Below are 15,307 nucleotides of genomic sequence, written 5' to 3' on the forward strand. Positions count from 1 at the left end.
ATGATGAGACCGATTCTTTCACAATTCTACCTTATCGGTGTTCTGTATTTCTACAAATAGATTCAAACAGGTGAATCTGTTGTCGGTTTTGCTTAAATGGTTTGTGAAGAAATATCATTATCCTATCATAAAGCTGACAATAAATACTGCCCTACAGACATAAACGAAAGACTATATAGCAACATTTGCCAGGTACAAGAAGTACATAATTGGGGTATCTTACCCAGATCGAATTTACACTAAATGGCGGAATAAGGCACAGGTCCATTATACAAAAATGAGGGCACAACAGTTGAGATCAAGAAGTGAGAACCGTTTTTGAAACGACGATGCCATCCGAATGGAGATCCGATGCTGATGATTCGGACCTAGCCCTTGAACCTAATGACTTGACTGCTTGTCGCGGGGGATGACTTGGCTGGCGAGCCATGCTGATCGACCGCATCGCGGTATTGTCCACCACTGCGTGTTGGTCCACAAGGATTGATGCCCTGGTATTGTGTTCGAAGGCGTTGAATTGCTTGTCGCGTCTCGTAGGGGAGCGAATGAGAATCACATTAAATGCGATTCCAGTAGCTTGAAGAGTCTTACAATAAATCAATTCCACGTCAATCAGATATGCGGGTGAAATACGACTTACCATATCAGACATTGGATAGAGAGCATTACTTCCGGTTATACAGAGAATGAAAGTGAGAAACACCATCAATGTGTAGACTGCTCCCGACTCAGCAATGACCCGCATTACTTTGCGTAGATAACGAGTTTGGTTCACAGTTGACCCACTGTGGAAGTAAACTGAACTTCGCGAGTCCACACGCCAAATCCGCCAAATAATCACAGCTATAAAAGAATTCAGCATGTGTCCGCCGGTATTTATACCCTGATAGCTCACATGTTGTAAGTGCATTCTGGGCAGCAGTGATAGCGAAAAATGCCAGTAACCAAGGACGAAGTTGATTGGAAACCACAGATATTTCCCGCATTGTACCCGGATCAGCTTCAACTTGAATTAGCCTGACAGCCATCGAAATACCACCAAGGTAAAGAACGAGGGAGGGCACGATGATCAACCAGCGATGCCCATGGACAATCCAACATCGATAAATCTAACACCGGTTGAACGGTCTTCGTTCAGTATGACTTCGGGCTAGACATTTTTGAAATTGTACCAAAACAAAATCGCCCAGGATCATCGCAATAACTTGGTTTACGGACTGTCCGATGATTGGTCGCATTAGCGGTGGCGGCTGCAGGAAACAGAGATCTACTCACTCGAGAAATATTTATCCAGTCTCCAATGTCATAGTATTCCTCTGAAGGGTTGGTCGACTGAATGAAGGCTTGAAAGTTATGTAGTAGACCAATCGCCACATCGAACGAGCAGATAGCGAGCAGAGTCGTTGCAATAAACACCATCATCCAGCGAATCTCATGCGGCCGAAGCCACCGCTCTTCCTTTCCACTCCCTGTAAAAAGGAAAGCCCGCGCGCATAAACCGCACGTCACAAGGTACATGCCGTATAAGAGGGTTTCGCAGAAATTGCCTACCAGCTGAGCCGCTGTGATAGGGAACCTCCTCTCAGCGGAAGACATTAAGGTCGCTTGGACAAGGGTGGCTAGTTAATGAGGTGGGACCAACCAAGAAGGGACGATTGACTTGGTTACGCGTATAATGCATTTAAGTATGTCAGCCTGCCTCACAGTTGGAGGCCCAATAGGATCTCCGATGAGTTTATGACCGTATGGAAAAACGGGGAAATGTCAGGGTAAATAAGGTTAGCATGTTCCAGACGGAATGGTGCGGAAACCGGTCACCTTGAAAGGATATACCAATGTTATGCCAATAGGGTTTTCTGTGGGAAGGCAGAGTCGTGACAGACTGATTGCCGGCTCCATGTGATTTCAGTCGAGTGAGGACGAGAGGACCGCGTGAAGTTGAACGCCACATCAGGCTGTCCACTCACACATACTCCCATCGCTCCAGGCGGTTTCCTCTCCACTCCTTCACTCTTAATACCATTCGAGCGACATATTTACTCCAAAGTCCGCTCGTCTGCGGCGAGCCGACTATCTTCCAACTTCAAGCTCTTACGCAACAGACTACTATCCCTTGGTCTCTTATCGATGTAATTTCAAACTCTCTCACTCGTAGTCAACGTGCCTGTGCGGTTTGATCTCGTCATTTTTCTCGTGTCTCTCAGTATGAAAAAGCTCTGTTGTGAATTCATATCTCTGATTCAGGCAATCGGGATGTCGGTGGTGGCAATTTGGCGCCGCCAGAGGATCAGAGAAGGGGAGTTGAGGTGGCCTTTCAGCGTTCAGTACTCGAACACGATATCTAACCCACCACTACCCGCTACCACTGATGGTCTCGCCATAATCCGGATTCGTCTCACGCCCCTGACATATATAAGGCCCTGATGGCAAATCCGAGGTTCAAAGTCGGTCGATTTTGAAATCGACGGTTATCATCTCACTGAGACTCAGGAACCGTTTGTCCTGCGATTCGCACTCTCCTATGTACAGCTCAATCGGTTTTGAACTCGATCGATTTCAAGCCGTGGAAACGAAATTTGGCAGGCAACAGGCCTCTACAGGCCTTAGCTCAGAGTTGCCGTACAGGCCCTTAACTTCCTATTATCTCTATCAACAGAACCTTCAAGGGCCTACACTTTCACCATGATCCTTCAGCTTCCTGGTGGTATACTCCTAAGGCTCTAATCTGTTCTCTAGATAATTTCGGCGCTTCGCACCTATCCAGAATGCCGTTACAATGATCGAGGGACAATCATAATTTTGGTCACCAACAGTTCACAGCCCTTAGCCACTCAACCACCCGCGAAAACTTCCATCCACTCCTTGCTGTGACTATCTGCCTCCCCTTGCTCGTTGGTGAGGCTTCTATCCTCGTCAAGTTAAACTATTCCTCAAGCAGAGGTGCTATCATTATCTGAATGCTCACATCCTTATTTCTAAGCTATATATCCCCTTCATCAGCGAGATCGCTTACCCCGTTGTGTATAAAGGATGCCCCGACTATCATCAAGACCAACGTTCCTGTTGTGCTTGATAAGCTTCGATCTGTCACCCTCAAGGAGTGTGTAAGTGCATATTACAGAGGTGAGAGACTTTCTGCACCTATGCACATGCGCTTGATAACCGCTTTAAGAAGCTGGTCTCACGAGTGACACGACGAGCTGGTTGCTATCTGTCGAAAGTCCCTCACGCCCCATCCAAAAAACGAAAAGAAGAAATTTCGAGTTTTAATGTTCACGTATGGGTCCATATATATATATTATATGATGGCCTTCGCCAGGTCAGTTGACTGTATCGTTCAGGATGAGTAGAGATACTGCTCAGACCCTGCCAAACTCGAGACGATGCGTAGAATTTAGGTTGGGCCAATGCTGAAGCAAACGTCAGAGACAAACCCCTCGATTCCATGGAATAACGATGAACCTGTTGTAACGAGAATAAACTTACGAGATTGTCAAGATAAGAAAAAGAGACGACCGTGAGTTTGGCCTCACAGCATCTGTGGATCGCCTGAAGGAAGCGTGAGCATGACGCGAAATGAGTGCACGATTCGTTATGCCGCGGGTAAAGGTTGGTGATGAAAGTTCAGACGGAGTACCCCATGATAACTGAGGGAGCTTGCATACCTTCCACACGTGGCGGTGATCAATATCAGGACAACTCCAGAGCGCTGAGCCTTTGTCCATATCTTCATACTACTGCACTCCTGATGCCGCCGGGACGCCGAAAGCTCGTATATTTCGGGCGGATGCCTCACGGCGTTTTTCCTGCTGGCGGGGCAAACATGTGGGAATGAAATTTCTCGAAAATCATATGCTTTAGTAGCTAAGCTAAGGATGTCATTACAAGAATCAATCACGACGCTTGGACGGTACGAGATACCACAAGACCATCATGCAACCCATCATCGCAATCAGTCTGAGGAGAGGAAATACAGATTAGCGTAGTTATTTTTTACGGACAGCACTCACAGTGGTTGGAGACTCCGAATGCCATGCTTTGAAGAAATTACACCAGTGATGAAAGGAAGAGCTGCGCTTCCTGCTTGACCGAATCCCGCTATCCAACCAATAGAGCCCGTGAGTAACCAGTTTGGAAGGACGCGCCCCGCATGATTCATAGCGATGGGATACATGGGCCCTAGCAGGAGACCGACGATGGAGACGGCGACTGCTCCTCCGATAAGGGAAGGAACAAACCAAATCACGAGTTCGAGCCTGGCAGAACGGTTAGGCTATTCTATGAATTGGTGGGATAACAACATAAATTACCCGATGGCAAGGAATGCATAGAGAAATAAGACGAGGCGTTCACCGATCTGGGTATATTTCGTCAGGTGGGGTCAAACAATGATTTGCACGAGACAGCGTACCTTTTTGTTTACCCAGAGTAGGAGGACTCGACCAAGCATCAGACCTTTCGAATTGCGTGAATGTTGAAACTAGAGTGGATGGAGAGATGTCTTACCACCAAAGAAACCAGATGAAACGTAGCCCGAGGACGGTCCGCCACCACGGACGTCGAGCATAAATGTAACAATCCACCCTCCGATGGTGACTTCGACGCCAACGTAGACAAGAATGAAGAATGCGAGGAAATGTACGGCTTTAACGCGAAGGATCTGTTTGAATGAGGTTTGTTCATCTTCGTTCTTTTCTGGTACTTCTTGTCCAAGGAGCCGGAGGCATTCTGAGAACAGATAAGCATGAATATACATAGATGGGGTGTTGGGTGGCGCTGACCATCTTGCGTTTTAAATCCAAATACGGTATAGAGGATTATTATGTTGGAGATTGCAATGCCGAGGGATACGAGGAAGTGGAAGGACCACTGACGGAGCAATGAAAACTGCGTCGCGATAAGTGGAGAGGCTAGGGCACCAGCACCTATGAAAGACTGGTCAGAGGGCTCGGGCTTGTCCTGTGAAATTACGTAGTAAGTCACCATAAGCAGCATGTAGGAGACCCATCTTGGTTTCCGAGTCGCTTCGAAGGTTGGCAACGAAGCCATTGGCCTGGGCATCCTATAACGCAAATTGTCGTGAGCTGCTGGTATCTTATAACCTTATAAAGATACTATGTACCTGGAGAGCACCGCCAACGCCATTAATAGTATACGCCATTACAAATACAGGGAAGGGTGGAGCTGATGATTGCATTGCATATGCGATGATTTGCAGCGCAGCACCTGTTTTTTTTCGTTTTAAATTAGGGCCAAAAGTAATCATGAATAATTTTACCGAGAATAAGTGTCTGTTCGATTTATATGTGAGCTCAAGCATGTCCAGTGAGCATAGTGGAGTACAAACCTTGCCAAATCCCAAACGGTCAGTGAGATGTACGTTTGCGAGAGCACCAGAAACAAAGCCCTGTAACCCGTGAGGCGATAAACAGAATTAAGAAACGAGAGGCGACTGACGAGGCAGGCAAATATGAAGATCAAGGATACGACGGTAAATCCGACCTGTGTGTATCGGTTAGTTGCGCGCAGTTACGGGGCTGGGTGAGATGCACATGATAAACATCCTGTATTCGAGGCAGTAAAGGACCTGTTGATCCATCGTTCCATCCGGCAAGGAAGAGACACCAGCACAGAGCTGCAAACTGGATTTTCTCTGAATTTTTCTGTTTCCTAGTCCTCAAGTCGCCCCCTTCTTGTTCAACCGCCGGATCTTCGACTGTATTACCTTTGGGTGTCTGAGAGATGATTCTCGTCATTTCAATGTCATGCTCTTCAGCGTGGCCTTTGCGGTGCGACATGGTTTCTTGTTCCATGTTACTGTTGTCTTGATATGTTGTGAGAAGTGATTCTTGAGTTGGATTGTGGTTACTGATAGGTATGGTGAGGAAAGTGTACGATATTTATGCTAACACTTATTATTAGCCGCTGAATTAAAAGAAGCTTGTTATTGCGCCGAGGTTTACCCGAGGTTTATCCGCGTATAAATAGTTGATGTCGTTATCCTTTGGGCGGTGATCTCTTGGGCTCGCATTCAAGCAGAAAGAAGCCCACGTTGAAAACACGTCGAAACCACGTCACAACCTGAGAGCGAGACATAGAGGGACAAGCGCGGCGCGGGGAACAAAGGCCGTGTGAATTGAGTAGCAATGTTAAATTGAGAACCCAACATGAACGTTGAACCCCCATGACTCTACTTCTTACCGCGCTCAATTACTGCTGAAGGTTATCATGCTCGAAGAGTCCATCCTTCGCTTACAATGCGATAAATCGGATCTTTACGAACACCCACCAAGCTCTGCCACTGTAACAGTCGTAAACCTAAATACCGCGGTGGAGCAAGACCGGGCCACGTCGATAGCAGCAGTAAGAAATGAATCGTGGTTTTCGCACCCTCAGTGTTTCCACCATAAAACTACGGCGATATCAGATGATTGAATTAGCAGCATGACGAGCACAGGCATTGTAAGTGTCATAAGCGTGCCGTACCTATCTTAGTGGTTGTAAAGTTCTGCCTACCCTGATTTTCCTACTGGAAGCCTGGACAGCCGACTCAGGTCGTCGAAGTTCGCGCGCATTTTGGGGTGACCTGACTGCGTTCAAAGTTTTATCTCAACTCTTATTAGCTGTCTAGTGACTCCAGTTCATGGGAAAAAGGTGTATGCTGGCTGTTCTTTTATTTGCCGCGCCTTGAAGGCCAGGAAACTTGAGTATATAGATGTTAGATGAACCGCTTGGGGCGACATGATGTACCCTTCACCACCTTGGAATAGAAATTTTGGGTCTGTTGTATTTCTTCGTTCAAGCCCCTTCTCCCTCCCCTCCCTTCTTCTCGCAAGGAGGCTGTCGTGACCCCTGACCATTGTGTTAGCCTTGGAACGACAAGAAATATCAGTGGAAAGCAACTAAGAAAGTTCGACCGTTTAAATCGAAAATTATCTTCATTTCCGGGCTTACAGTGGTACCTCCTGTACCAATCCAGAGAGGCTGTGACTCAATCATTGCTTCATCTCCATCGATATTGCATTTCCGGAGTTACTAGGAGTGAAGACAACTGACGTGGGTCATATACTTCGCGGCGGAGCTCGTGTAACTCAAGCCTAGCGAACCCGTTATTGCACAAAAACTTCCTCGTTTGACAGAGCAAAGTATAGTTCTGCTTGGCGAAGTTTTCAACAGCGATGACTTAATGGATGGCGGGGACGATACAAAAATAGTTTGCTCTCGTTCTGCTTTCTCCTCATAACCGACTTGGTTTTCTCCAGAGTACGCTAGAGTCAGCAACACAAAGAGAAAAAACAATTCTCAGTTACTGATATTTTTGTTTCTCAACAGCTACGTAACTCGGTTATACTGTTTAAAATCAGACCGACTGCTTCTTCCCGAAAGACTTCCTACTGCGACTCATGCTTGACAAAAATGATCCGACAATTACTTCAGCCACTCATCATTAAGGAGCTCTTGTGCAGTGGGCCGCAATCTTGGATCCAAAGTCAAACATTTCCGAATGAAACCTGTAACACCGGGGATCTCATCTTCATTCAAGACTTGGAGTATCCGAAAAAAATTCTCAAAGGGGGTTGGCTGTAAGTTACCGTCCGTATGAAGGAGCGAGCCTGGAGGAATCTTGATTGAAAGAAACGAGTGTGTCGGAACGAGGTGTTCTTACCTTTGTCGTCAAAGTACTTTCCCTGATCCTCGCACTCATTGAGAAATTCAGGTGGAAAAGGCCCCAAATATTCTTCTATTAGCTGCAAATGGGCTTCGTGTGAGTATTCACTTTCCTGGCCAAAGAGGTGATGTTCTGTCAGAAGTTGGAATAACTAAGATGCAATCAGTTTCAAGCGAGCGATGTAGGCATATCTAACACTCGTACCAGACAGCCGACTGACCAGATGTCAACGGCGGACGTCCAGGCGTATTTGAGTGTCACTTCGGGAGCGCGGACAATGGGCGGTTGAATCATTGTGTCTCTGGCGGGCTGGGCAGCAGGAGTTGCTGTTGACATATTGTTCACATGACGGTCGAGTTGATCGAGTGAGAAGAGGTGTAATGCCCACCTTCACTATAATCCACCAGACGCACAGAGATATCCTCGAGCTTTCCCCCAAGTTCAAAGTACGGAAGTGGCTGCGAACGCGAAAAGAAGACCGGTAGTTCTGCCGATTTCAACTGCAACGGAGGGCCATAGACAACCGAGGGGTTTTCGAGGACGAATTTTTCAATTTGAGAATGCACTGGTGGAGCAATGGATACAAGTACGTTGTCTGCTTTGATGTCTTAGCCGGTACAATTGGTTGTTAGTGTGGTCAAGTATCGAAGAACGCGACTTACCTGTATGAATATATCCGCATTCACGATGAAGGTAGTCCAATGCGAGAAGAACCTGTTTTATTATCCGCTTGGCAACGGGCAAGGCGTATCGGTTCTTCCCAGGTTCTTGTAGATTTGCTAGGCTTGAGCTCAAGGGCTCCGTCACGAGGCATATATGTTGGCCAGCTTCACTCTCAGCAATGAAGCAATGTTGGAGGGTTAAACAGTGTTTGAATCCAGGGCTCTGAGGGTTGGTATACTCCACCTTGCGAAACACATCATATTCAGATGAATGGTTCATGGCGATCCGCGCAGAAGCCTGCCCAGTCAAGAGTTTTATAGCCACAAAAGTCCTAGGCTTCACCTCCTTGTTCCTAATTCGATGTAAAAAGTTTTCCTTATAACGGAGAAGCGTGATGGACTCTCACAATGCGAGCCATACGGAAGAGGAATTAGCCCAGCCCAACTATCGTAGACGATCAAATTCTGGTAGAGGCAAGTCTGCAAGCCTTACCTTGCGGATGAATTGATAATGACGGATATGGCGGTTGACTGCAGCAGCGGTAAAATATCCGTAACCCTCCTCGAAAGTCTTGAGAAGGGGCTCCTCCCGAGGCTCATCACCTCCCATGGAGGTCGCCAGAATCTTGGGATCAATCGCCTTGAGCTCCGCCAGGAAAGCCTGCGCCTCTCTTTGTGGGGTATTTTCCGCCAGTTTGCTGAAAGATAGCGGTCGCCGAAAGACTCTGGGAAGTGAGAGCACACAGCGCCCAGGACGTACTTTACCGATAAAGTTCATAATAGGACTTGGCGTTTTCGCAGGTTGAGAGAACCCAAATGAACCACTCATTCAACCACGCTTGTTGTTTTCCCAAGGGGGTTGTTTGTGGGTCCCAGTTGACAGCGGGGTATGAAAAATAACTGACGCGTGGAGGGTCGACCGTAACTTAAGTAGTTGAGTTGACTGAGGGGAGTCTGGTCTTTTGGGAAGAAATCCTGAACCCTTGACCAGTGCAGCAGAACACCGCTCTGCTGGAAAAAGAAATGGTAGAGTTTGAAATTTGAACTTTGTAAAACGTCCTCTTTGCGTGACTTACATAATACACCTCTAAAAGTAGCACGACACTCTGTAGCGACGGACATCTTCCTAGCTATGTATCTACTTGTTTATTTTCTCTTCTTATACCAAACACAGATTTAGTACATATATTGATTGCATGTATTTACTAGTAGCCTGACTGGCCAAGCCCTCACGCTACACACTCCCTACGAAGAGGAAAACCGCAAAGATAACATAGTAGGACAGGGTCCGCGGCGATCCACGACAACCTTCTGCTCTGATAGCGCAATCGTAAACCCCATTGGTATTGTATCCTCGTTCTTTCAATCCGGTAAATCGCAATGTGCGGGAAGTTTCAAAAACCACGACGACCCTAGGATATGATATATGATTGCCGAGTAATACTTTATATGTTTATATTACGCGGTCCTTCGCTAGTTCTACTGTCCCTGGCGTTTATTCAGGTTTTGAAACACAACGAATGGGGTGGGGAGGCATGCATAATTGCCGGATTGTACAAGATATTTGATTACAACAGGCTTCGGGGAAGAAAATGATACACCTAGGATAAAACCCAAAAATTAAAAGAAAAGAAAAAAAAACATATGTGGATAGATATATTATCTTTTAAAAAAAGGAAGTTTCGCTGATACCCTCATCGGGTCTAACGTCCATGATTCTTAAAACCACACCGGTAGCTTTATCACAAACATCGAAAAGAGATAAAATGTTATCAAATTGAGAACTCCCCACTGAAGATGACGATGATAAAGTCATTTTTGAGCAACAGGATGAAGAGCAGATACCATGCCGTTGACGAGCGAGATACACGTCTAGACAGAATGGAGTGTGATTGGGATTACGACTCCGTGAGCGAATGAGTTGAGCGTAGGATGCTGAATTGGGGGAGATGTGTCGTGTCCAGATGGAGAGTTTAGACAAGTAGGGAAAGACGAGAGGAGAAGAAGAGTCGGTAGCGAGCACGCTAGCTATCGCAGGAATTTCACCACTGCAATATCGCAAATCAAGTGCCAACGAACAAAGTGAAGAAGCTACCAGAGCCAAATTTTCCAATTGAGCCGCGGATACGTCTACACCTGATAATGATACTGTTTCGAGATGGCGAGAAGTGACAGGAGGGATGAAAGGAAGAGTGATAAAGCCCGAGAAGAAATGGAGATGTCGGAGATGAGGGAGATCAAAAGAGGTCAGGAGGGTGTTTATGGTTTTTTCGTGGCGACCGTAGAAGGAGAGGGAGAGGTGGGTGAGGTGGGGAAGGAGGGTTGTGGGAGTTTTTTCGTCGGATTGGGTGTAGTCGTCATCAATCCATACCGAGGCTTTTCGGAGATTTGTGCAGGTGGAAAGAAGAAGCCGGCATTCATCGGCAGGGAGAAGGCTTGCTCCGGACATGCTGAATTGCTCTAGTTGGGCCCAAGGGAGATGAATCAGTGATGTGGACGGTGGGGAACCATTCAGATCGAAAAAGACTTGGGTCAACCGAGGAGCATTTGTGAAAGTGGTGATGGGAGATGATGATGATGATGATGATGCAGCATGTTGGAGAGAAAGAGAGAGAGATTCTAGATTTGTAAACTCGACATCTGAGCGAGAAAAGAGGTGCGCGAGTTGAGTATGGGAGGACGCGTGAATAGAGAGATGTTGAATGGATTTCGCATGGGATAAAATGGGTCGAACGAGCGACGAAGAAACGTCTTGAACGGCAGTTGCGTTCATTGCAGTTAGGTTAATTGTAACAGAGAGAAGTTGATTCTTGGCTCGTTCGAACCAGAGGTTAGCCAAATTAGCGAGGGCCTCGGGTGATTTTGAGAGACGAGGTTGTTGTGATGATGAGGATGATGATGTGAAGGGAGAGGCCGCTGGTAACGAGGTACGTGCAGTCAGGTTGATACTGAGATGCGTCCATAACTGAGGAAGTTTAAGGACCAGTTTCCTCCACGAAGAACAGACCTGTCCCAAAATAAGGGGCACATCAGGACTATGGTCATCCTCATCTTGAACGCAAGAGAGGAAGACATGTGTGAGAATTTCTAAAGGGAGGAGAGTGATGGGACCCAAAGGTCGAGTCGCTCTGGGATAATGAATAAGTTGAGCACGTCTGAGTCGATAAATGTCCTAAAGAGTAGGAGTTGAGAACACAAGCTGGAGAGAAACGAGGGGAAGGGAAACAAAGTACCTTGGGCATCGTAGTCGTAGTGAATATCGGGGTGCGCTGGGCTTTTTATTATATACACAAGGTGAAAATCGAATCGCCGCGGGTGTATTAAGAGACTTACCGACGGTACATACAGGAGGTCTCATCGAGTTGAAAGAGGAAGGTGCTGCGAAGCGAGAGCATAGAACATACATAATATATATATATATCGAGGTATTAACCCCAGATAAGGTTGACCCTGGCTGTGCCGAGGACACCACCCACCGGAACGAGAACGCAAAAACATTGGTGTATTTGCCGACCGATCACGGATCCCTCGTCCTCCAAGGAGAACCAGCCATCGATGGCATCAAACATCTTCACTGCCGCGGCAACTCTCCTCCACTCCCATTTCCGCGGGACGCTCATGCCAACATATCACATGCAACCAACAGTGAACCTTTGTCAGTACACCCCATTTGCAAAACAAAATTCCGATTTTTTTCTCTCTTTTGGAAAGTGCGAGTCGGATTGACAGCCGACAAATTACTGACCTTCTTTCCACTTTGCCTCTACCGCGAGTCTTTAACCCAGGTACCAGTGGTTGTAGGGGCGTAAGAAGACTCGTCACATGATCAGTAATCCCCTCGGGGGGGACGGCGTAACAGCGGCATTACGACTATACCAAGTAACTGGGCACCCACGGAACAACGACAAATCAACAGTGCGGCAGTAAAAAGGGTACAAGAACAAAGGGTACAAAGATATCGATAAGTACACAATCAATACTCTCCGAGGGTGATCTACAGGAACGCAAAACCCTCGGAAATGGGGAGTTTGAACAACCTCTAGAAATCCTCCTCATCTCCCTCTTCATCCCATTCGACACTCTCCAGGACTGCGTCATCACCTAGTTTATCCAAACCGGTCAGAGATTCAAGGTATTTCTGATCATTGAACGCTTTGAGAAGCATATCGAATCCGTCTTTTTCATAAGCTTGGAGAACCTATAACCCTACAGGTAAGCGAAGAAAAAGAATGTAAGCGTGTGGCGCATACCGTTTCGCTGCAGCCTGTACATTTATCATAGGCGGGGCCTACGAGTTGTAGGTTTCGAAATTGGGCGAGGAAACCACGGAGCTGGTGAGGAACAGAGCCGAGAACGCTGCTTGTGCCATCATCTTCGTCTACTTTTCCAAGTTCTTGATTGAGGGGAGGGGCGGGGGCGTTTATGCTGTTTGAGTTTCAATAATCGGTTCCTCGGATGTGGAGAGATTAAAATCACCCCTGAGGATGTTGGAGGAGACTTGCGAGGAGTTCAACAGCGGTTGAGGCCGCTATGGGAGCGAGGCCTGGACGAGTGACGGTACACATTTGATCGAGGGTCCTATCTGTGAGCGACTAGACAGAATGAGGCGGGGGATGACTACCAGGGATGAAAAGGGACACCTACGTCAGCGGGTGCTACAATGTCGTTGCAATAGTAACAGCCAAGGCGTTGGGTGGGGTTTGAGCGGGGGCCATGACGCATGACGAGAAAAGTGTCAAAGCCGAGGGCTGCATTTAAAACGATCTACAGGAAAAAAAGGGGTTGGGATGAGGATGTGTTGATCATGAGTTGATGTACCTTGTTTTTAGCAGCACCCAAAAGTGTGGGAAGCCATCGACTTTCCCTGGAATCCATGAGAAGAAAGATGGCGTCATGGTCATCAAAGAGAAGCTCTAGCTTGGCCACGTCTGCTTTAGCTTGGTCGATGGAGGCTGGGGGTATGGGGTGACCGGGCATGGGTATAGCGAGGGTATGGCCGGATACATTCTGGGGAAGGAGGTGAGAGAAAAAACCAAGGTGAGTATAGGGCACGGACTATGCCAGGGAATATCTTTTTGAGACGGGCAGCGGCACATTCTGCTTTGGGCTGGCCGCCGTTGAGGCAGTCTTCAAATTCGAAGAGAGGCTGGCGGACAGGGTTGGAAAAGGCAACGCGACCCGAGTCGAGGAGGGTGATGGTGCGGACACCCCAACCCTGAAGGGATCAATAACTGATTATCAGATAAGAGAAAAAACATACCATCAACGTTCGAGCGACGTAGCATCCGAGGGTACCAGCACCGAGGAGGAGACATCGGGTGGAAGAGATCTTGTCGAGGTCGAGGGAGGGGAGGATACGCCAGCGCATGAGCTTGAGGTTGAGATCGACGGCCTGGTTTGCGAGTCGGGTGGGGTCCATCATGGGGGCGAGATCGGCGACGCGCGGGACGAGTTTTCCATGGGGATTCTTCTCCCAGCCGAGGGCAGATGGACAGGTGCTGGTAGGTTGTGGGTTGGGAGGGACAGTGACGGTGCCCAAGAGGGACTTGAAGACGCCATCAGGGGAAAGGTCAAGGTCGCGCCAGCAGAGGATTCGGAGAGTGGAGGTAGAGTCGGGGTAGAGAGCTCTGAGGTAGGCGAGGAGGTTGCGGAGGGGCCAGCCGGGGTGTGCGGGGTCAGCGGAGGGGTCGATGAAGGCGATGGTCTGCTCCTCGGGGGGCACTGCGGCGAAAAAGGAGGCATAGTCCTCGACAGGGGCGATGTGGGCGCCGTGGACGAGGAAATAGGGGAGCAGTGTAGGGCGAGCACGGAGGGCAGCGTGGATGGCGGCGAGCGGGAGGGCGTCGGGGGTGGTCCAAGCGGTGGCGAGGGTCCAGGCGGGCTTGGCGACAAAGGCGGGAAAGGCAAACCAATAGTAGTATTTGTATCGTTTCAGGTCTGCAAATGAAATCAACAAGAAACTGTTGAGAAGTGTGGTATCGCGGGTGGCGAGGATGTGAGTCCAGATCTTGTCGGCATGCGCGTTGAAAAGCGCAGTCTTGTCCGCCGCGCGAAAGTCCTCGATCGTGTTAAAGTTTTTGAGCACACCAGGGGCGACGACGGCCGAGGGGAGAGGCCGGGGGTGGAAGGAGTCTGGGCCGACGGAGAGGGTGCAGCCGAGATCGATGGCCTGGCCGGTCTCCCTGTCGGTGATGGATCTGCCGACGGCATAGGTGGCGGCGATGTCGATGGGGGCGTCGGAGAGTCTAAGTTGGTCGATCTTGACGTCGGCAAGGGCGTGCCAGAAGGCGGGCTGGACGAGCGACGCAAAGGGCACAAACTGGAGCATGGCAGAGGAGGGTCGTCACGTGGCTCCTTCTTCTCTTCTTCCTCCTCCTCTTCCCAAATGCTCGCCACGCCGTCCCCGCCCGGCCTGGCCGAGGCAACGAAAGCGTCGACTGCTGTCTGGCAGGACAACCTCGAGCAGCTCTTTCGCTCTGCAAAGGACCGCTTTCCCGATGTCGTCTGGGAGCTCACCGCCGACGACGACGACGGTGACGTCCTCGGCGAGGTCTGGGGCCACAAGGGTTAGTTTATTTGTTTAACCCAAGTCATAAACCTCATTTATTGGCAGGCATCGTCTATGCTCGCGCCCCGCCGAGCTTCCAGAGTCGCTACTTTTCCTTTCGCCAGCCCTTTTCGCCGACGCCGTCCGCTGTGTCCCTCACCACCCCGCCCTCTGTCCTCTCCCGCAGCCCGTCGCCGATGAGACCCGCCTCGCCGTCGTCCACAACCAATCCAACCACCTCTCTCCTCCGCATATCCACCTCCATCAACCCCGCCCTCTTCTCCAACGAGCTCGAGTACCTCTACACCGGCAAGGGCTTTGGCGAGGCATTTGAATTTCTGTTTGATTCGGCCGACGCCCACGACCAGCCCGAGAACGCAGATCCCGACGATCTCCGCGTCGACAAGCTCCGCAAGGATCTCGTGTACA

The 15,307-nt window shown here is 48.8% G+C and overlaps 7 protein-coding genes across 7 annotated transcripts; 1 reads left to right on the forward strand and 6 right to left on the reverse strand.

The window, feature by feature from the left end:
- Positions 1-298: 298 nt before the first annotated feature.
- AGABI2DRAFT_207725 (hypothetical protein) lies at positions 299-1,766 on the reverse strand (the record flags this gene model as incomplete). Its single annotated transcript, XM_006462972.1, has 4 exons — positions 1,276-1,766; positions 896-1,109; positions 641-843; positions 299-586 (listed from the first exon to the last, which is right to left on the reverse strand). Exons 1-4 carry the CDS (start codon positions 1,594-1,596, stop codon positions 299-301), a joined length of 1,026 nt encoding a protein of 341 aa, XP_006463035.1. The 5' UTR covers positions 1,597-1,766.
- A 2,044-nt stretch (positions 1,767-3,810) lies between these two features.
- Positions 3,811-5,864, reverse strand: AGABI2DRAFT_194062 (hypothetical protein). Its single transcript, XM_006462973.1, has 12 exons — positions 5,553-5,864; positions 5,458-5,502; positions 5,348-5,407; positions 5,279-5,291; positions 5,123-5,226; positions 4,984-5,062; positions 4,782-4,925; positions 4,507-4,728; positions 4,412-4,455; positions 4,311-4,357; positions 4,011-4,256; positions 3,811-3,957 (listed from the first exon to the last, which is right to left on the reverse strand). The coding sequence occupies exons 1-12, from the start codon at positions 5,811-5,813 to the stop codon at positions 3,891-3,893; spliced, it is 1,332 nt and encodes a 443-aa protein (XP_006463036.1). The 5' UTR covers positions 5,814-5,864; the 3' UTR covers positions 3,811-3,890.
- Positions 5,865-7,428: 1,564 nt separating this feature from the next.
- AGABI2DRAFT_119847 (hypothetical protein) lies at positions 7,429-9,109 on the reverse strand (the record flags this gene model as incomplete). Its single annotated transcript, XM_006462974.1, has 7 exons — positions 7,429-7,613; positions 7,667-7,820; positions 7,874-7,995; positions 8,058-8,276; positions 8,332-8,684; positions 8,739-8,776; positions 8,825-9,109. The coding sequence occupies 7 exons, from the start codon at positions 9,107-9,109 to the stop codon at positions 7,429-7,431; spliced, it is 1,356 nt and encodes a 451-aa protein (XP_006463037.1).
- A 1,471-nt stretch (positions 9,110-10,580) lies between these two features.
- On the reverse strand, positions 10,581-11,175 carry AGABI2DRAFT_194063 (hypothetical protein; the record flags this gene model as incomplete). Its single annotated transcript, XM_006462975.1, has 1 exon — positions 10,581-11,175. A coding segment is annotated over exon 1 (522 nt), but the record flags the coding sequence as incomplete, so codon positions are not given.
- A 544-nt stretch (positions 11,176-11,719) lies between these two features.
- AGABI2DRAFT_194064 (hypothetical protein) lies at positions 11,720-11,994 on the reverse strand. Its single transcript, XM_006462976.1, has one exon. It carries the CDS (start codon positions 11,949-11,951, stop codon positions 11,760-11,762), a length of 192 nt encoding a protein of 63 aa, XP_006463039.1. The 5' UTR covers positions 11,952-11,994; the 3' UTR covers positions 11,720-11,759.
- Positions 11,995-12,229: 235 nt separating this feature from the next.
- On the reverse strand, positions 12,230-14,660 carry AGABI2DRAFT_194065 (hypothetical protein; the record flags this gene model as incomplete). Its single annotated transcript, XM_006462977.1, has 7 exons — positions 12,230-12,529; positions 12,582-12,756; positions 12,808-12,923; positions 12,976-13,095; positions 13,150-13,338; positions 13,388-13,546; positions 13,592-14,660. Coding segments are annotated over 7 exons (1,987 nt in total), but the record flags the coding sequence as incomplete, so codon positions are not given.
- A 376-nt stretch (positions 14,661-15,036) lies between these two features.
- Positions 15,037-15,307, forward strand: AGABI2DRAFT_194066 (hypothetical protein; the record flags this gene model as incomplete). Its single annotated transcript, XM_006462978.1, has 1 exon — positions 15,037-15,307. A coding segment is annotated over exon 1 (231 nt), but the record flags the coding sequence as incomplete, so codon positions are not given.

The sequence above is a fragment of the Agaricus bisporus genome (assembly GCF_000300575.1).
Source record: "Agaricus bisporus var. bisporus H97 unplaced genomic scaffold AGABI2scaffold_8, whole genome shotgun sequence".
NCBI lineage: Eukaryota > Fungi > Basidiomycota > Agaricomycetes > Agaricales > Agaricaceae > Agaricus > Agaricus bisporus.